Source organism: Bidens hawaiensis, unplaced genomic scaffold, assembly GCF_021521415.1.
Source record: "Bidens hawaiensis isolate Kalapana, Puna unplaced genomic scaffold, B.hawaiensis_p1.1 tig00023989_1, whole genome shotgun sequence".
NCBI classification, from domain to species: Eukaryota; Viridiplantae; Streptophyta; class Magnoliopsida; order Asterales; family Asteraceae; genus Bidens; species Bidens hawaiensis.
In genome coordinates this window covers 135,704-157,659 of record NW_027505041.1, presented here as the reverse complement: position 1 = coordinate 157,659, position 21,956 = coordinate 135,704, and the positions used below count along the sequence as shown (strand labels likewise).

General features: G+C 32.2%; 2 protein-coding genes and 1 pseudogene across 5 annotated transcripts; all 3 read right to left on the bottom strand.

Annotated features, from left to right (window-relative positions):
* LOC143610117 (F-box protein CPR1-like) lies at positions 1-1,658 on the bottom strand (annotated as a pseudogene).
* Positions 1,659-3,505: 1,847 nt separating this feature from the next.
* LOC143610114 (uncharacterized) lies at positions 3,506-5,724 on the bottom strand. 4 transcript variants are annotated; one of them, XM_077084684.1, is made up of 2 exons: positions 5,595-5,724; positions 3,506-4,085 (listed from the first exon to the last, which is right to left on the bottom strand). In XM_077084684.1, the coding sequence occupies exon 2, from the start codon at positions 4,067-4,069 to the stop codon at positions 3,677-3,679; it is 393 nt and encodes a 130-aa protein (XP_076940799.1). In that variant the 5' UTR covers positions 4,070-4,085; positions 5,595-5,724; the 3' UTR covers positions 3,506-3,676. The 4 variants fall into 4 exon arrangements, with proteins under 4 accessions (XP_076940799.1, XP_076940801.1, XP_076940800.1 ...); XM_077084686.1 differs by having other exon boundaries at positions 3,506-4,070; XM_077084685.1 differs by having other exon boundaries at positions 5,599-5,724.
* An 11,177-nt stretch (positions 5,725-16,901) lies between these two features.
* Positions 16,902-21,515, bottom strand: LOC143610119 (uncharacterized). The gene is made up of 3 exons (XM_077084691.1): positions 20,127-21,515; positions 17,644-17,721; positions 16,902-17,054 (listed from the first exon to the last, which is right to left on the bottom strand). Exons 1-3 carry the CDS (start codon positions 20,466-20,468, stop codon positions 16,983-16,985), a joined length of 492 nt encoding a protein of 163 aa, XP_076940806.1. The 5' UTR covers positions 20,469-21,515; the 3' UTR covers positions 16,902-16,982.
* Between the last annotated feature and the right edge of the window lie 441 nt (positions 21,516-21,956).

Sequence of the window (21,956 nt, the reverse complement as noted above, 5' to 3'; positions counted from 1 at the left end):
AATGCCATTACACCATACCATCTGGTTGATCAAGTAGAAGTAATGTCTCTATGTAGTTACACACATAAAACGAACCATGTAATCCCTCAATCCCAAGATTATTAATACGTTTCGAGTGAGGCTCGTAAATAGCAAGTTGTCCACGGTAATCTTCTCCTTGTTTTGTAACATCAATTATAGGTTCACCACTCTTGCGAAATCCCTTTATTGTAGCATCTTTGTTTGGTGTAAAAGTGAATAGCTTTGTAAACGATTTCGGAACACCACCCCCCATCATCCATACTTCGTAAACTGAATGTTCATTTTGACCAACCACAACAAGAGACTCTCCTAGCTTATACATAAACTCGAGTGGTAAACTATCAGGAAGGGCTACTTCTGTTAATTCTTCACTTGTCATATCAAATGAAATAATCATAAATTTGATGTCATGATCCACTATAAATTGCTCGGTAGCAAGCCAGTAAAAAACTCCATCTATAAATATCTTAGTAAAAGGGTAAAAAAAGAAGAGATTTACGAGGAATATTGCCATATGACCTTCTCCAAGCCCCCGTGCTTAATGTGAAAACGTCAACCTCAAGAGGGTCATTGGTGTTGTGGTAATTAACAAATGTAATTTTGACAATCTTAGGGTCATTGGTCACACGGCAAACCCCAAACCCTATAGCAGTTCCATATATTCCTTCTTTTATATCACGTAGAGGCACAACAACAGCAACAGCTTTTCTAATAGAAGGATTCCAAATAACCACTCTAAACCCATTGCTTATACGACTGTACAAACCCAACAAGCCGTGAGAACTGCCAACTATACTAGAACATTCAAGCATCTTAACCAACGGAGAAAGAAACGGGAAACCTTTTTGGTCTGGAAATGTATGATCATCAACAATAGAAACATATTTTTCCTCATAATCAACTTCATCATCAACATCATCATTATACCTTAGAAGTGGATCATCATACTTTACTAGTAGATGTTGTACATGTATGTGGTGTCCGTTGTAATGATTAATAATAGACTCAGAGGTGTCTATGAGTGACCTCCAAGTTTTGGAGACCGATCGAAACTGGATCAACGATTTAACAGGAAGGCGCTTCATGATTTTCAACTGGATTTCAAGAGGTATGTGATCTGACATTTTGATTTTAATGAATTTCTAGGGTTTACGAGGGATGATTTGGTGATACATGTAGGAGATATTAATTTACAAAGTCTGGGATTAATGATAGTTGGAGGGATTTGATATAACATGATTTGTTTGTATTGAATCATGCGAAAGTTATGAAACTAAACATACAAGTCTGGGCCATGGATTCATAATTTCTCATTTTAAGTAATGACAAAAACTAATTGATTCCATGCTTTGAACATGATTTCTTTGTACCAAATCATCCGTAAGTTGTGAAAATAAGTGCCGGTGTTGGGCCAATGGTTGGTTCATGACAACATTGCTATGTTAGTTTTAATTTGAATTTCGTTCTGAATCACTAATTAACTTAGAAAGCAAATTATTTTATGACAAGTTATAGAGTATTTAATTCTCAAATTTTTAATGCTCTTTATTTAATACTCTCTACATTTATTTGTCCTCCCTTTCTCAGATTACTTTTGTTTTTGCAATTGATGTTGGAAAATGGCAATTTTGTTTTGTATGTGTTGGTCAAAATTATATTTTTAGTGAACTGGCCAAAATTTATATAAGAAATAAAACATGAAATTATTCCGGTTAACGAAATCTCAGTAATAGTAATGTAATATTTCGATATTAATAAAGTTGTTTGAAGGTATGAATGTTTCCTACCATCAGATCACACGCTTAACTTAAAGTTGAAATGTTTAAGCAAATGAGATTGGTTAATGAAACCGATTTTGGAATTCTCTTTCTATTGGGTCGTATTCGTATATAACCTCAATAGGAGAATTAGAGATGAATTTGATTTCAGTGCCGGGTATATTATACAGCAGAAGCTGTTTCCGAAAGTGAGACCATAAGTGGGGTCTCGGGGACAATCTGCACTCTTTAATAATGCACCACCCAAATTCATGGAAATAATCTTTTGACGAAGATAGACATATAACATAATATATATTATTTAGTTAATATTTAGCTTTTATGTATATCTGGATGTATAGCACATATTAGTTTTTTTTATTGAATTAAAAAAAATCATATAAATCTAGATGCATAAAACTCCTACCGATTGAATAAAAACTCATGAACAAAGATCAAGTGCAAAGGACATGCTGCTAAACAACTAGACCTAGACAAAAGCTGTTTGTTCTGCACTTTCAAATGCCATCATACACCATATGATCTGCCTTATCAAGTAGAAGTAGTGTCTCCATGTAATCCCTCAACCCCAAGGTTATTAATGTGTTTTGAGTAGGGCTCGTAAATAGCAAGTTGTCCACGATCATCTTCTCCTTGTTCGGGAAGATCAATTATAGGTTCACCGTTCTTCCGAAATCCCCATACTGTAAGATATTCTTTTGATATAAAAGTGAATAACTTTGTAAATTATTTTGGAACACCATCCCCCATCATCCTTACATCGTAACCTAAACTATTGGCATCTATTGTTGTACTCAGTACAAGGGTGGATTAAATCACTTAAACCGATTAAAGGCATTGCACAAGCCAAGGAAATATTATGTCAAAATTATTAAAATTAGCAACAAGTCATTGAAACTGTATACTTTGATTCTATGAATACATGATTTGACCCATTTGACTTATTTCCAGTCAATCTGTTATACTTAACACATTGAACCGGTTATCAACCTATACAACTTAAAAGGACCAATTTCCTAATGTTTTGAAACTGTATGCTTTGATTCTATAAACTAATAAATCGGTTATCAGGCTATGATTTCACACCATCGGGCCTAAAACTTCTCAGAATCTCACATATTCACAATTGAAAAGGTGACAATTTTGGCTTATTTAGTTATTAAAACTTCTCACACAATTGAAAAGGTGACAATTTTGACTTATTTACTTATTAAAACTTCTCACAGCCTCACGTATTCACAATTTAAAAGGTGGCCATTTTGACCTTTTTGCTTATTAACATGACCCGAAGGATCAAAAATCGTCAGACTCAGAGTGCATTTTAGATACATAACTACTAAATTATTTTTCCATAAAATCATATTATTATTGAAATATTATGATTTTTGTAATCTTTGACACACAAAAACTTATTTAAAAACTAAACAAAAAAACTTCTGGTTCAACCAACCAGACCTGCTTTGGCCAGTACAAACGGTGTGATCCAAACCAAATTCATCCGACTCACCCATTTTGCCACCTTTACCTAACATAATATCAAATTCGTCCTCAAGCACTTTAATCGCGTCAGCTTAGCTCTGTAACACTAGAAAGTAGTCTCTACAAAATAATTTGGCATTCGGTTTATAAAACATTTTTGCAGAATTACACAAAAGTCTTCGTATGCAGTCTTTTGTAAGTTTAACAACCCGAACCAAAAAAATACCCATCAGGGTATAGCAACTTTAACCAGTAGTAACAATAGAAAACAAGTAACAACAAATTGCAACATCAAAGGAACATTTCTTGATTTCAAATTCTATTCCTTGGAAAGTCAAACACTAAGCGGACTACTTATTCATGTTCCAATAGCCAGAAAAACAAGATAATAATAATACCTATGTTTTCTTCGCTGCAGCATCCTCTTCATTCATCTTCTTCTCCCACTTCTTCTTTCTATAATCCGCAAGCATCTGAGGCATTTTCTTCATCAATTCAGCCGTGTTAGCTCGTTTCTCAGCCGATACTCTATCACATTTATGCCCTTTTCGTTTTGTTCTCATTTCTTTCCTTTCGGGGTCATACGGCCAGTCTTCTCCAGCTAACATAACCTCCTTACGAAGGCGGGCCCTACGTCTTGCACTTATCCCGAGAGGCTTCCATGCCCCGAGATGCCAATATCCCCAAACGCCCTTTGAGAGCTCGTCTTTGTATTTTGTTAACTTATCTCTCCATGGATATTGGTATTCACCAACGGCTTTTGCAACAGATTTGATCGAGTTTCCGGCCATTCTGGTTAATGAGATTCTAAGTTGAGAATGCGTTTGGTTAGTTTATATAAAAAATGGAGACATTTCACTTAATAATAACCAAGGGTGTAAACGAGCCAAGCACTGGAGATCGGCTTGCTAAAGCTCAAATCAAACCGAGCTTAAATATACTTGAGCCTAGAAATAAGCTTGTTTAAAGAACAAGCCCGATCCTTAGCTTCACTTATCAAGCTCAAGCTGGCCCGCAAGCCTATTATTTATAGAATTTTCATTTAATAAATTAAGTACATATTTTTTTATAATATTCATAATATATATAAATTAAGGTAAAAAGGCTACATAACAGATTTTATGTTATATATGAAAACTATGAATAATTATATATGAAAAATATTTATAAATGTACATAAGCTAATAAATAATAAACAAGCCAAGTTCGAGTCAGGCTCGAGCTTGAAAAACTACTCAGGAGCCAAGCTTGAGCGTTAGAAATAGAGCTCGAAATGAGCTGAGCACGAGCTCTCACAAATTAAACGAACCGAGCTCAAGCCTAGACAAGCTCGGCTCGACTCAGCTCGTTTACACCCCTAATATTAATAACCAAGTTTTTCTCTTTGTTCTACTAAATGACCAAAGTCACTCATTTTTTTTAATAATTACAAAAACCATTCAAGTCTCAATAATGTTGTACTATTGTGAAACTTTTTACACGAGTTAAAATAATCTGACGTAGATAAAAGTTTTAATTATTCTTTTCAAGTTTAACAGGTAAAAAAGATCACCAAGTAATAATCAAGTTTCTTGGTTATTATTCATTAATTATTCTTGGTTATCATAAAACAGATTTGCAACTTGGTTATTATTCATTAATTATTCTTTTCAAGTTTAACAGGTAAAAAAGATCACCAAGTAATAATCAAGTTTCTTAGCCGTTCATTTTGGTCATTACAATTATTAAAAATTTCACAACAATAACAATGGAACAATACTGAAACATTACATTAGTAATTTGTATAGTTAGAAAAAAGTATGAGTGCCTTTATTGCAACAGAATAAGTTACAATTTACATCATATAACTTAACATCTAACAGAAATAGTATACAAATCAAACAAAGAAACTATTGTCACAAGTCAAGTTATAATATTTGTCACATCTTTCCACAAAGATATAACTCATGTATTTGTTCACAAACCATATTATTCATTAAAGCAATCGAATCAGCAGACAGTAATTTCTTGATTCAATGTACATGGAACAAGTACAACCCTGTCTGAGTCTCTTCAATGATTTTGAAATATTTGACTTTCAATTTCATCATAAATGAATTACATCAACAATGACATTCTTATTACGATATTAAGTTCAATTTATTAAAATTGGGCAATTTTTACTAACCTAACCAAATTCAAAATTGAAATCAGAATAACCGAATTAAGATTCCACGTAATCAATAGGTACAGAAATGAGCTTGTAACTGCTAGTTTTGAGCATTGATTACTCGATGAGTGTGTTCTACAATGGTTAAAACTTGTTAGGTAAGAAACTTACAGCAGATGGATCTGACGTGGACAGTAGATGAACGGATGTTAAACTGGTATCATGCGCCGTCGACCGGAACAGAGGTACGATGAATGGATCCGAAGACTGAAAATGAAAAGAAAAACCCTAGCATCGTTCGTTATCCGAGGTTTTCTGGTTATAACCAGATAGTTACATTTTCTACCCTTCATCTTTACAACAAAGAATATATTGACTCCCTTACTCATTACTTTGACGGGGCTCGTCTCCTACATCAACCGCTCTTATGTTGTTCTTCCGTCTGTTTATCTGTTTATTATTGATTTCATGCCATTTTCTAAACTGGTTCATTCTAACCTACACAAATTTTGACTCGAGCCCGTTCTGACTCACACATGTGCTAACCTGGACTTGTTCTAACCCAGCATGTCGCTTGACTCGACAAGCCTATTTCTTTAGGTCTAAGTGAAAATGTGCATTAATTTGTTGGGTTTACAATCCCAAAGTAAGCTACAAAACCCTACAAATTGTTAAGATTAAAGAAACATTACATCGAAAATTGTGCAGTGAAACTAGCCTAATGGCAAAGTAAAACAATAAGAAAATAAAAGTACAATGGATCTAATAGGCAAAATGGCAAAAGACGTCCTTTATATTTAACGGTTTTTTCAGTGAACGTCCTTTAGCGAAAGAAATGGCAGAAAGCATCTTTTACATTTAAAAACTCTACCACATTATGTCTTTTGATCCTAACCCAGTTAACTTTTCTCGTTAAATCTGGTAATGTGTAGAGCACATGAGGGTATTTTGGTCATTTTACTCTTGAAAATTAAATAATTAAGCATATATATATATTACAAAACGCACTGACCCGGGTTCAAACCCGGGTCCCTACGTTCACATTACACAAACAACCACTGGACCAAGTCTGCAAGTTGTTTATAAGATCAGAAACAATTATTTAGATTTAATAAGTTTCATGTTCATGTTCTTCACATAAACCCAGGATTTCAATTCTTTTAATCCGTTCTATGTTTGATCGATTTACATTCGAGGTTTTGTTATGCGGCTCAAGGTGATTCAAATCCATATAAAAATTACCTGGTGTGGTTTCAGATTGACGGAGAAACGGGTGTGGCCGGAAAACAACTTTGTCGAACAAATTCGCGATTTTTGAGAGTGTTTCAGATTAAAGTGTTGGTTGGGAAAGTTTGGATACATGTTTTAGTCCTATCTTCAATATCAATTGAAGCGTTAAGAGTTAATTGATCATTAATGGATTTTTAAAATTGTTCGACGGTTTTGATGATTAATACGAGTTAATAGGTCGTTAATGACGAAATAAATCACGTATTATTGCTTAATATTAGTGGAGATGACATTCGGTATAAAATAACTGAGTAAACGATGCATAAATGTGGTTTTTGGTTATCTTCGCTGGAAAATCTCGTCGGAATTCGTCCTCCGGAAAAATGAGGGATGGGGACGACGGGGGTTTGGGTATTGATTATTTAATATTAATATAAATTAAGAAGTTACACATTTAGCCCCTAGACTTTCACATTTCTTTTAAATCATAACTAACTATAGTTACCATTTGAACCTTGAACTTTAGAATGTAATTACAACGTCATAGAAGTTTATAAGCTTAAATATTTTTCGTAATATGCCCGAATAGTTTGGAAATCGTTTAAGTAAAACTTTAAATGTCAGAGTCTTGTAAATTAAACGAAATGAATAGGAAACGATTGAATTATAACTTGAATTATCAAGAATATTGTATAGATAATAAACAAAAGATACGAATACATCAAGACATCAAAACGTGTCGGTTAACGAACATAATAGAACCACATAAGATAAGACTTGAAAAATATACTTATATTTTTACATATATTTATAAATAAAACCAAAAATTTAAAACGAGTCGAATTCAGGTTTGAAAAGTAACGAATGTTACATAATCGGAAAATCCTTTCAATGTTATATTGTCCTTGTATATTTTGACATATCAAAACGTTTGATTTATCTTTCCCTCTCTAGTCATTCTTCGAGATGATAGGTTAAATCAACCTTTTATTTCCTTTTTGCTTTTCTGAAAATCGTTTAGATCTGAACATATGATTGTCTCTTCCTTTAGATAATAAATATAAGCATTATTGTGTATCAACACGATTTGTATGCTAATATTTATTTATAACATATGGAATTAAATACCCTTTTTCTGTTTAGAAGATTTTTGAAAACGAGTTACAACTAATGTACAAGAGTTAGCTAATCTAACTGACATTCCTTCGATATGATCTTATTTGTTCTTGTCTTGATAGTTGTCAGATATCTTAGGTTTTCTTCTAACACTAATGTCTTGTCATATGTCAGTCTTGATTAACTTTTCTTTTCGGGCAATCTGTTTTAAAGTGGCCCATTTCTCCACATGTATAACATGATACTAATTTATTTTGCATTCTTCTTTTGGGTGTCATGTTCTCTTGCATTATGCACAATTATCTGTACCTTCTAATCGACATTTCCCACAAATTTTTCTTTCACAAGTTTTGCATACTGACTTTGGAGTATTTTCTTTTTTTTTCTATTTTCACAAAATTTTTCGGTTTCTTTGTTTCTTTTTCTTTCTCCTTTTCTTCCTCTTGATTTCTTATCATACTATTGATTAAGTATCCAACCAATTCCATGGCCGAATCAACTGCTTGTGGCATATGGGATCTTACCATGTCTCTTATTTCTCTTGAAAATCTATACACACACACACACACACACATATATATATAGCGAGTTACTTGTTATATTCTATAATAACTAGATGTGAAACCAGTCGGCAATATTCTAGGAATTTAGTATTATATTCCTTGAGATTTGTACCAACAACTTTGTGATTCCATAATTGGGTTTGAATTTGATCCATCTCGTGGATTGGACAAAATTTCTTTAAAATGAGACTTTTGAATATCTCCCAGCTTAGATTGTATAATGCTTCTCTACCCTTAGTTTGGATCAGAATATTCTATCATTTGAGAGCTTCTCCTTTAAACATTTTTGAAGAATACTTGATAGCTTCTTCATTGGTGCATTTGCTAATGACGATGATTGATTCTTGTTCTTCTAGCCATCTCATAGCGGCTATAACATTTGTATCTACATAAATCTTTAGGGTCATAAGCTTTAAAGTTTCTAAAGATGCATCCTTTTCGGAGTTTTAATTTCTTACGGGTTTCGTCCCTTGAATTACTATCAGTTGTAGAGCTGTAATAAGTTTCTTCCTTTCTTGAATGAATGGACTTACTTCGACTTCTCTTGTTAGATTTTGACTGGTTTTGACTTGTAGAGATGTCTTTGAGTGTGTTAAGAACTAGTGGCATAGCTTCTTTGATCATCTTTTGGATTCCATCCATATATTGGATGACAGTTTCTTTATATTCATTGTTAGCATTCTCCTCATTTCCAGTTTTCTTGGAAGAACTGTTCTGAGAGTTTGTGTTTTCTTCTCTTGAAATACTACAATAAATTATAAATATGAGTTCAATATTCGAGGAATTCAAAACATATCTTTTATTTATTTATGTTGTAGTTACAAGAGTGCACAACATTATTACAGATATATTGTTTACAACTATTAAGGTTCTTGTTGTATTTCTTCCAACGAACAATTAATTTCTTGATCTTGCTGCCCTTCTTGGTGTTTTTATTTGTCTCCTTTTCTTTTTCCTTTTCTTCTGTCTCCATTTCTTTCTGGAGCATTGTTTCTGCTAAATTGGTAACATCGATTTCATAATGAGTTGAATATTCTTACATGCCGCCCTGCTGTTCCTGGATACCGTGAGTTCATGGAAATATATTCATCATGATTATGGGAAAAGTAGGGATCTCCATTTTTTGGAAATTTAAAATATTCATGTCCCTGAGTATTTTCTTCTAGATAAGTCATCACTTCTTTTTCTTTTGACATTATGGTTTATTGGATCTACTTGATCTTGTTCCATGTGTATTCTGATTCAGAATGATATGGGCTAGTGGAATGTTACTATCGAAGGAATATGAATCTTCCTCCATTGTTGTTTGATATGAGTCTTCATCACTGGGTATAGGAATTGGTAATAGAGTTGTCCCCGTATATGATTTTCCTTTACTGGATGGAGGCTGAAATGATCCTCGACTAGATTGATGATCGGACATCTGTGTGAGGTTATACTAGGGATAGGAGTGTGCTTATCTTATCCGTATTGTTATATCTTATCTGTAACAATTTTAATCATTCAATGGTTATACCCTTGATATTCTTAATCGAATACCAATGATTCTATAATAATATTAAAACTTATATCTGATCAAAGCCTAGGTATAATTAAATACCTAATTCGTTAAGACCGATGGCTCTGATACCAACCTGTCACACCCATAGGGCCTAGGTGTGTGGCCCATTAGTTGGTATATGTTTTGTAAATATACCAGAGTTACGTTCTTTCTCATTTGTTTATTTATCGCATTTGGAGAGATTCATCATAATCATATTAAAGTATGATCATTCGCCGTCTTAGTATCTAGAGCCCGATTCACTAGGCAATGGTCAATCGACACCCTTAGTTGTATTTGTTTTGTCATAGTAGCTAAAGCCCGATTTGCTAGGTAATGGTCAACTGACACTAATTATTTGCTTATAATTTAATTGTTGATACTCATGGTATTGATTTACATATTTCATATATAATATATTTAATATCGAAATCTAGTGATTACTTACTCAACATGTGTTGTTGACAAGCCTATTTTTACGCATATTGCAGGATGTTTATCTTGGATGGTTGACGTTATTGAAGCACTTAGTTTATTTGGATTTTAGGTTATTATAACAAACAAGGGTATTATGGAGCTCGTAGGGTTCAAGTAATGACATGATTTGTTTAGGGATGCTCTTTTTACATATACATGCGTCGAGATTAATGTTAAGAAAGAAGCACTTGTGCATTTCTCGAAAGACTTGTTGGAAGGGAGGTCAAAACTCAGACGAACTAACATTTTGGTCGTCTGATACATGGGAGGGAAACATGTATGTGTAGATCTAACATGGGTTTCCCCTCTTATGGGCTTGGGGAGTAGTGTTTTCACAGTGTATCAGGCTGCGTTAAAAGTTGCTTCATGCAAAGTAACCAAACACAAGAAAGTGTTTCTTGACAACTACCATATGTTTATACCTTTAGCGTTTGGTTCTTTTATTTTCCTTGCGCCTGAGGCTGTGGAACTACTTATTCATATCCAACTGGTCATGAATACTAATTCCCAAATATATGAATATAATTTTTAAACGAATTAGTTTTGCTATTCAAAAACACTAGCCACATAGCTTGTTGCTCGATTGCCTTTCATTTCAATGTAAACACTACTCTTTAATGAACAAGATAACCAATTAACTTGATCTTTTCAATAATTTTCAAAATCTATATATTCTTGTTGAAAAAAATAGAGAGAATTTCACGAATGGTCGTTGTGGTTTGAGTCAAATTTTATGCATGGTCCCTAATGTTTAAAACTTGCATGCATGGTCCCTAACCACCAACTTTGGTTTCATTATTAGTCCAAAAACTAACTCTGTTAACTTTTGATGTTAAATATTACACGTGAGAGGCATTTTGATCCATTTAGTTCTTTCATCTTTCTCCATCTCCTCTTATATAACAAAAACTCTTTTTCATACTCTTCCCTAACTTCAAGACTAGATCTTCTAATCTCAAAACCAAATCTAAATATAGTTCATTGTTTGAAAATGTAGCAAATCTTTACCATATATTAATTAAGTGTAATTATATAATTTGGCATTATGTGATTATGTCTGCTTTGTCCTAACTAACATGGGTGGTTTGACTGGTTTCATGGAATCAACTCAACCAGATTTTCAAACCGTAGATCCGTTATCCAACCAAAACACTTCAGTAACCAAGAGTTACATCTAAACATATTAAAACCAAGAGTTAATGGTCGTTAAATTAATAGTTGTACTTCATTTTAATATAGCCTTCATGAAAACAAACATGGTATGGACTCTTATATACTCCAAAAGTTGAGTTCCAATTCTCGCATATGGCCATTTAACTGATATTTGGCCACAATAATCAACAAAATTCTAATGCATCTATTTTATGCTTTACAAAGCCACCCCCACTACCCTAAGTGGCTGCAAATAAATGATCTCAATAAAATAACTTAGTTACCTTACCATAAACAATTGAATTGTTAGTTCAAAAAAATTTCATTATAAGGTATGAACATCTCAAGTTGGTGCAATTTTTGGAACCAAAAAGAATGATAGAAAATAAAGGAAACATTTAACACCAAAAGTTAATTTAGTTATCTTTTTGGACCAGCAATGAAATCAAAGTTGGTAGTTAGTGATCATGCATGCAAGTTTTAAACATTAGAGACGTTGCATAAAATTTGGCTCAAACCACAAGAGCTATTCATGGAATTATCCCAAAAAATTATTGTTATTCCTTACCTTTCAAATTATCCAACACAGAGTCAATAAAATCAACTTCATCACCTTCCTTTTTAGGTCGCTTGTTGAAACATGTTAATGGGCATTAGTTATTCTAGCATGCAAGATAATTGAAAGTCATCATGACATGATAAATTGGGTAAAGTCAGGTCGACTTAAGCGGAGGCATAAAACTAACTAAAATGTTAAGGTATTTTTTATTTTCTTATTTATTTTTTTTTTATTATGCATATAACACTAACGAGTATTCAAAAATTATTGAATATGTATGTATGTATGTATACTAGTTTTTATCCACCGTATTACGGGGTTGTGTTTCTTTTTCGTGTATGTTATATGTATATTTTTTATTTTAATTTTATTTATTGTAAGAAAGTTAATAATATACATAGGGTTTGATGATGAAAAAGTTTTACAAATAAATGAGATGTTATAATCCGTTTAAAAGTTATGGGTTTGGTGAGACCCATGACCCGTTTATTTTTTTTACTATAAAATCGTTTCTTAATATAAATAACATTTTTTTCTTAAAAAAAGTGGATATTAATTTTTAGTATATCCATATATTATAGGATTTTCATATCAAATATTTTGTGAAATTAATTTTTAATATAATTAGATGTTGTAACCCGTTTAAGGTTATCTGGGTTTGATGAGACTCATGCCCGTGAATTCGGGTTAAATGCATGAGAAGTCTTCATTTACAAATAAGACAATATGGTGGCTTGAGATAATGTAAGAAGCAATCAGAGAGCTTTTAAATGTTTCGTTTTTATATATTTAAGATTAAGAATCTTAGTTCTATTGTTTTTCTTTTCTTTTCCTTTTTTTCTTTCTTTTTCCTTTTTTTTGCGTGCAACATGTGTTGTAATTTTATTGACATCCTCAAATGTTGTTTTACATTATTCATTTATAATATTTATTTATTTTTTTGAATTTTAGTTTTATTTATTATAAGAAAATTAATAAGATACTTAGGATTTGATGATAAAATGGTTTAAAAAATAAATGAGATGTTACACCCGGTTTAGAAGTTATATGGGTTTGGTGAGACTCATGACCCACTTATTATTTTTTTTACTATAAAATAGTTTCTTAATTATAAATAATATCTTTTAAAAAAATGGATATTGATTTTTAGTATACCCCTATTTTATAGGATTTTCATTTCAAATATTTGATGAGATTAATTTTTAATATAATGAGATGTTATAACTTGTTTAAGGGCTATTTGGGTTTGGTGAGACTCATACCCATGAATTCTGGTCAAATGAATGAAAAGTTTCCATTTAAAAATAAAACAATCTAATTGGTTGAGAGAATTTAGGAAGCTTTTGTTTATATATATTTAACATATATAATGGTTTTTCTTTTCTTTTTCTCATTTAATTAAATGCATAATACATAACCCCTATTTTAAATGAAGACTCTGTAAAACTGAAGGCATAAAGCGTTAGCTTAATTTAACTTACCCACAAAACGACACTCGGTAAAGTATTCATTGGGTTTATATGTAGAAGAATAAAGAGACAAGAAGAATAAAGTGTCATGTTGTTTTTAATTATGGCCTTTCAAACACTACTTTATGTATCTGGATTTCTCATGTGGTGATCAACAAGTGTGTGTAAACTCCCTTTTTACACTCACTTAAAAACGTATATCGTTGGATCATTTCTATTACAAAATCATAAAACACCACCTTCAGTTAGAACATCCAAATAAAATCTGAAATTGACAAATAAAATAGTTTTTTAGATTTTAAGCCGTGGGTATGAATTACAAAGGGGGGTTACGAATTTTTTTTCTTCTTCGGCCGTTTTTGGTCATTCCAAACAATTTCGAAGGTGTCAATCATCCTTTGAGCTTATTTCTTCATGCAAACATCATTCCCTTCAACCATTGACGATTCCACAACAATGATGCAAGGCTAAAACCTTTCGATGATCACCTACGGAAAAATGATTCTTCTAAAATATTTTATATTTTGGTTTTTGTGTTCGGTTTGTGGAAATGAGTTTTCTAATATTTTGATTTTGATAAACTCAACTTATGATTTGGAAGTTAAACTGTCAGGTTTTTTATGTTCGTTAAACTAATATTCAACGTTTGTGATGTGTTTGTCATAACCAGGTATTAATTTGATCCTATTTAATCAGATTGGTGATTTTTTTAATAGGACATGTTAAGTTCGGTTTCTTAATCATCACTTGAATTCAAATGACATATAGATTCCACCTTAAGATGTTCCATTGAATGAAACCGAGTCATAATATTTGAAAATCTAAAATCGTGAGTGGTTACTCCTTTTTACAATTGTTCTTAGGCTATTGTAGTGGAGATGCTACAAAATAAGAAGAGATGTGACATTTGGTGTTCAGTCAGCAAATGTGAGATTTTTTTAAGGGTGTAATGATGTTGTTGCCCAATCTATATTACATTATAATACATATAGACAACCTTTCACCTTTCACTTTCTCTCTCATGAGACGCTTGTATATTTAATGTTGGATTGAATGCTACCTTTAATTCCATTCATTGCTTTGTCATTACCACATTCGTTGCTTGAGTCATTGAATCTTTCATTTGAATGCAACAGATGAATACTTTACCCTTTCCATCTACCCGCTATTGAATCCCAGATCCGTTTCAATTGAAGCCTACTTTAAGACCTCATCTTCCATTCCCAAATCACATCTACGGATTCTAGGATTTGCCTCCATTAGTTCAGTTTCTTATATAAATTGTTTTCCTTCGATGTATAAACGCATCGACCGAATTTCTATTGTATCCCGTTACAACGCGCGACATGTGTGTGTATAATAATAATAATAATAATAATAATAATAATAACATTGGCATGCCTTCTCAACCTTTCCGAATCTCCTTGTCCATTGACATAAATGTATACAAGTTCTTTAGTAGTAGTAGTAGTAATAATAATAATAATAATAATAATAATAATAATAATAATAATAATAAGATTTCGTTGCTTTTCACGTAGTTTTCGTTGTTAATACACCGAATTGTTCTTAACACGGACCACTTAACATATTTGAATCTCTCATAAGAACTCTCATATGTTTCTAGGGTAAAACAGTCGTGTAGTGGTATTACCTTCGCCCACCCAATGCAATATTCCGTTGAAAAAGCATGCACACTCCAAAAGATCATTTAAAATAGGTTTTACCTCTCTTATTTGGTAACCTTCCCCTCTTCACTCGTTTATGGCATCTGGATATGCTTAAGCACAATAGTATTACATAATATGATCTTGAAAATCCACCTACATTGCAGAAACAAAAAATTAAATTTTGTCACTAGGCCTCTTTTCGCCCATGCACACCCTAAACCATGAACAAGGTATACCCCCTAATAATAATAATAAACCAACAAACACAACAAACGACAAATTCTCGTCGCCCCCCACAAATCGCTCGAATATCGCTTAGTGGTGAGGAATTCAAGCCAAAATTCGCCCACATTGTTGCCCACTACACATTGCCTTACAACTTAAATTAAGTTTTCAAAGTGTTTTCACAATTCCAATCTTAAAACATCTATTGCCATTGTTTGTACACTTAAATATAGTCAAATAGATTGTGTAATATTTACTATATACTCCTCGTGGTTATAATACCTTACTGAATACTGACTCTGGCTTATAGTTTAATTAATTTTTTGCATGACTAAAACGACATTTTTCAACCATCTTCTAGAACCTTCTAGAACCGAAACCCTGTCCTGTTAAACAATCAGAGTGTTGTTTAATTAGTCCGCCAACAACGTCCTGTCCGGTTCAATATATAGAGGAGATTGAGTAAATAGTGGTACACTTTTCATTAGTTTTGTTTGAAAAAGGTAATAATTCGAAATTTCATAATATATTTAAAAAAGAAAACATAATGGCAGAAAATTCACTTTTCTAGTGAGAGGTAGAAAATTCAAATTCCATTATCACCAATTTATATGGGAGATATGAGGAATGATCCTGGCTTGCCATGGTTCGAGTCCTGATCTCACCCGGTTTTACCGGCTCCTCGTTGTCGTGCCGTTTGGCGGGCGTGGGGGTTGTGTTTTATCCGGGGAATCCCTCAATAGGTGAACCGCTAGGGGCTCTGTCCGTCCGAACTCGTGGCCGGCTCTTTAGCCAATGAGGGCCACGTACGGGATACCCGGCGTTACTTAATTGGTAGTTCCAAAAAAAAAAGTAACTAACGGGGTTGAATTTTTTCCCCTTTTATTACATACCTAAATCATAGTTTTAATCTACACTTGTAAATATTTTTAATGTAGGAAAAACATTCACGACACATCCATAAATCACATGTGTTGACAAAACTAAACTTATAATAAACAAAACATTATATACATGTTTTACTTCGCACACATACAAAACATTAAATAAAAAAAACTATAGATACACAACCGTAAACATCATTAATGTTCAATTAAGTGAATCTAGGAGTGAAAATGAGGGGTTTAGTTATGGGACAAATGTTCCTAAACTACCATTTAGCTATTAAAAGTCATTTAAGTTATGATATTGTTAGTTACAACTTTGTCATTTTAAATATAAAGCATTGATTAGACATGATCAATTTCCTACACTTCTGCATGATCATTTGCCTATATATATGTGTGTGTGTATAGGAAGGGGTATTTGGAAAGCTCAATTGAGTTGAGACTTGAGAAAACCCAAAAAACACACACTCCATCACATGTTAGCATATATACACACACTTGTATTAGCGGGTAAAAGAACACATTACTAATTAATTTCTTTTTCATAATTGTATATATATAACTTACAACCATCTTCATGTTACAATATTACCATTTAAAAAATATATATAATAATAAAAGAAATGGTGTTAAGGAAACAATGAAAGTTGGTATAGACATTGTGTCTTTAAAGAGGGGCACTTTTGGATCTATGAAGCCTGGGATTTTTGGGAACCTGAACAGTGGAGGTTGAACATAGCTGCAAAAATACAAAATATAATAATAACTTTATTATCATTAAAAATTAATTATTAAACTGATAATCTATTGGTTTAATTATATGGTGTTTGCCCTTCACTAATAATATGATGGTGGATTTTATTCTTGCATCTGTGAGATGTAATGGAATTATGGTGTTAATTAAATTTGTTGTTAACAAGATATTAAATATATGTAATTCTCACTTTGATGGTGATAAGGTCATTAAGATGTAAATACGATGTTACGGGTTCGATCCATGCAAAATGTAAAACTTTTGTTTATGAAAAAATGTTAAATATATAAAAGACGGTGCACATTAAAAGCAACCTTTGATAGTGCTTTAAGTAGGCCAATTGTTAATTTTTAGAAGTAAACAAACACCCTGGTAGACCCCTAAACAGTATTAAACTTTTATAGTAAAGTATTATTAAAATATGCTTTCAAAATATAAGGTTTCGAACTCGAGATCTCTTTAAGAGGAAACCCATAAAGAAAAACCTCTTACGAGAGGCTTGATGGAAATTATGTTGATGATTAGAAATGTAGCAATACGAAATTAAAATACATTCATTAATAATATTGAATACCTCCTTATGAAGCCTTTTAAGTTTAGCGTTCTCTTTCATTAGTCTTAAGACTTCATGCTCGAGTTCGTCTGCACGAGCCTGCAAATATTTAGAACAATTTAATCATTTATTATAATATTACCTATTAATATTTCAACTTTGAAGTTTGTGTCATTACCAACACTCATTGAAGCTCTTAGTTTTGCCGGTTATAACGATAAGGTATCACAATTTATATGACTGATCCGATCCAAAGAAAATTTGAACGTCATATGGAAAAAATTAAACAACTCAGTAGGAAAAAAAGTTATAGGTTAATATTACCGGTCAATGGATTATACTCTAAATTATTAAAATTGAATTTGCTGAAAAGTAAAAGGAAAATCGTAACAGTTGATCGACAACCAAACTAGCTTAAAGCTAAAGACGAAATAAAGTTGATTAGGTGCTGTGAGTGAGAGACAACCATGTATAATCATTGTGCATACATAGTTGTCTTAATGAATTATATATAATAAATTAATTTATAATAAATTGTAACTAAATTATTATTTCATGGTCAATGAGTTTGTCGTGGAATGATGTAAGGTAGAGACTTGATGTTTTATGTGACTCAAGTTTGATTCCTACTCTTATTATTTATTTCAGCGGTATCAAATGATAATGAGAGACTATGCGAGTATGTAGCGTTCACTTGTTGGATTCTTGAACTGAACAGATTTTTATCTCACTGTACTATCATGCCTTCTGGCGAGTGCTCACGGACATTGACCTTATGTGAGAGTTTTTTCCCGGATCAAAAAACGAGTATGTCCTTATGTGGTGAATTTAGTCAATAGCTTATTTAAAGGGTTTATTGCTCTTTCCAAAAAAAAATTATTATTTCGTGTTTACCATGCTTAAATAGATTGAAATTAAAAGATATGATTATATATTATTGCCCCATCTTAGTTAAAGCATAAATCCAAATCATCCATCCATACGTCTACTTGAAGATAATGAAAACAAATTAATTAAATAATATTATCCTTTCCATTAGTATACAATTTGGCAAGTTGATCACTAGATCTGATGAAGTTTTATTCATATATTTATAATGAGATTATCCTGTACCAAATATTAGTTTTTAAATGACGAGCACTTGCATAAATTCTTGAAAAACTCTTATTAGGGGTGTCCAATGTTGGGAGGCCTATCCAAATAATCCACATAATAATAATACACAGTCTTGAAATATTTTCTTAGATGTGTGAAATGTTTATTAACCCTTGATAAGGTTATTAACAGAAAGTGTTATATTTTTATGGAAAGAATAGAAAATATTTTTTCTTTTTATAAGTGGGTGACGACCAAGGACTGACGATAATTGTTCAACTTATGATGGAAAAAGCATCTTCTTTAATATACTATCATAGTTTTGGGCACACTTCTAGATAAGTTTTAATATCAAATTTATATGTCTAACCACTTTATTTAAGTTGTCTTTTATTCCAAAAAAAAAAAGGAAGAAAGAAAACCTTTAACTAGCATTTTTGGCTAAAAACTAAATCCGACCAAAATTAGCCATGGATTGAGATGCTGACAACTGAAAGCTAATTCAATTTAAGATAAGTTATTATAGTCTAAAGAAAATCCGGTGTCAAACAATTCAATCGACAATGATCACATCTATGTGTTACTGCTTAATTATTTCAATGACTAACCAACCATTATTGAAAAACTAGTGTGTGACATAAAGGCGAGCTGCGAGCACATACTTATGGGTCAAGCATCTGGATAATTATATATACTCTAGTTTCAACTTTGCTAATTTTCCTTTGTAATTTAGAGAGTGATTCAGGGTGTTGTGAGTGAAGAGTTTTTATATGTGAGGGGTGTTTTATAATTTAGAGCATTCTCATCCCACCCCTCATTTTATGAGAGGGGTGTTTTTATAATTTAGAGAGTGATTCAGGGTGTTGTGAGTGAAGAGTTTTTATATTTTAGAGAAAGTAGTGATTTTTCTGTATATTTGAAAAGTTACTGTTCATCCCCTATAATTTTTTAATATATTTTGAGAGTGGTTGTGAGTGAAGGAAAGAGAAAAGGTAATGATAAAAGGTATAAAAAGTATTATTTAATTGAAATAGAGAGAGAAAATGTAGTGAGTTTTAGTGTAATTTTTGGTTTAGGGATAAAGGGTGGGATAAGAATGCTCTTAGAGTTCAAATTTAGGGATAAAAGGTATAAAAGTATTATTTAATAGTTCAAATTTAATTTTCTAAAAACTTTCTTTTAATTTACATTTATTTGGATTTCTTCATATCCAATCATTTTAACATTTATTTAGTTTCTTGGTTGTATAATACTCAAAGTAACCATAATTAAAACCAAATAATCACATTCAAGACGAAATGAGCAAAATAATTTTGTACATTACAGTTAACTTAATTAGCTTAGATATTACAATTTACACATATATAATATAAATATAAATATATATATATAGAGAGAGAGAGAGATACCTGTTTTCTTGCTCTGGATCGAGCAGCTGACTCACGATTCTTCATCAAACGCTTAAACTTTTCAGTGTATTCAGGAGGTGATGTTTGTTTCACTATGATGACATTAGGTGAAGTGACTACTATTGAATTGGTATGTGGTGGTTCTTGATCATGTCCAGAGTTGCCACTAGTACTCAGGCTTAACATGGTGGTGAGTGGTGGTACTGATAGTGGTGGTGAAGGGTGGTGGATGGTGGGACGGGCAGCCGGAGCAAAGAAATCTTGGAAGTGATGAGTGGTGGGAGGGTGGTGAAGTGATGGGAGGCTGCTTATGTCTTCCCATACATCATCCATAGGTTTCATTGCTTAGAAAACTTGATGTGTGTTTAAGAAGATGTAGTGAATATGAGGGTGGTGTGATGTGGTGGGGGAGATCATGTTTCACTTGGATAATCATTATTATAATGAGGGTAAGTTATGTGTTAAATACTTGTTAATTACAATCACTATAGAATAATATTACTATGTTTAAGGCCCATTTGCAAAAAAGAATATATATTTTTGTTTCAGGAAATATAATATTTATTATTACATATATCAAAACATCAAAAAAGGCTATTACTTTATCTAAGTATCATACAAGAAGCATAACCAACAATGACATGATATTCTATTCCTCATGCCTCTTAAGTCTAACCATGGATAATGTTCGGGTTTGTACGTGGAATCATGCATCATACACACTTAAAGAAAATGGTAATTATACATTGAATGTTAAATGTCCCAAACATCAAAATAACAAATTCAACACGTAGTTTAGATAAGCACAAAATGTGATAATTAGCAGATACATGACTATAAATGTAAACAAAGATACATGACGTGTAATGCTTTGCATTAAAAGCCACATAACATAGTAACGAAAGACGGAATGGAATGAACTATTGCGAAGGAATAACAAAAAAGAACTTTTGGTTGGTTAATAAAACAATCATTAGAAACACGTACGTAGGAATGCTTATGCATGGTAAGATTGCTACTTAATTAAGTTAAAATCTTTGTTATAACAAAGACTTGACATTTATTGCATTAATTTTGAGGAATTACGATGACCAGTATAAAAAGGCTAGAGACCAAAAACCAAGGTTCTCATGGAGCTTCCTTCATAGACGGAGCCTCTAAATACGGGGCTATGAAAAACATCGGAATTCCTGAAAATATCATTCTCGAGAGTCTATTGTCACTAGAGGTGCGCTAAAACTGAGCCTAGTACAACTTCATCACTAGAGATGTGCTAAAACTTGAGCCCAATACGACTCCGCCACTAGAGTTTAAGTAAATTTCATTTCATAGTTTAATTTAAATTCAACATTTTATTTAAGTTTTCAGTCTGTATTAACATTTCAGATTTATATTCATATTCATAATTTGTTATCATAGACGAGGAAATAAATGTAATTTGTAGATTTGTTTGTATTTTGTTGTGGAATTTTTTTACCACAAAAAAATATTTTTCAGATTTATTGTATTTTTTATTACAGAAAATTAAAAATATTTATTTCTTTCAAACTAATTATCAATAGCCCATCCATCGGTAAGTAGTCAAACTCTGCTGTCGATAATTCGTTAGTAAAGTCGTCGTCGTTAAACCTTCGATAAAACAATCGGTGTTCATATGAAAAGTATCACCCACGATCAATACACCGGCAAAGCATGGGGTGACGCCCAATGTATTATCTTCGGTGATGACCAGGGTGGATGTTACCTTATGATAATAATGCATATTTATGACACATTGTCCTGAAGAGGTGTCTGAAAAAGTTTGGACAAGTCTACTGGAAAAGTTAGTAA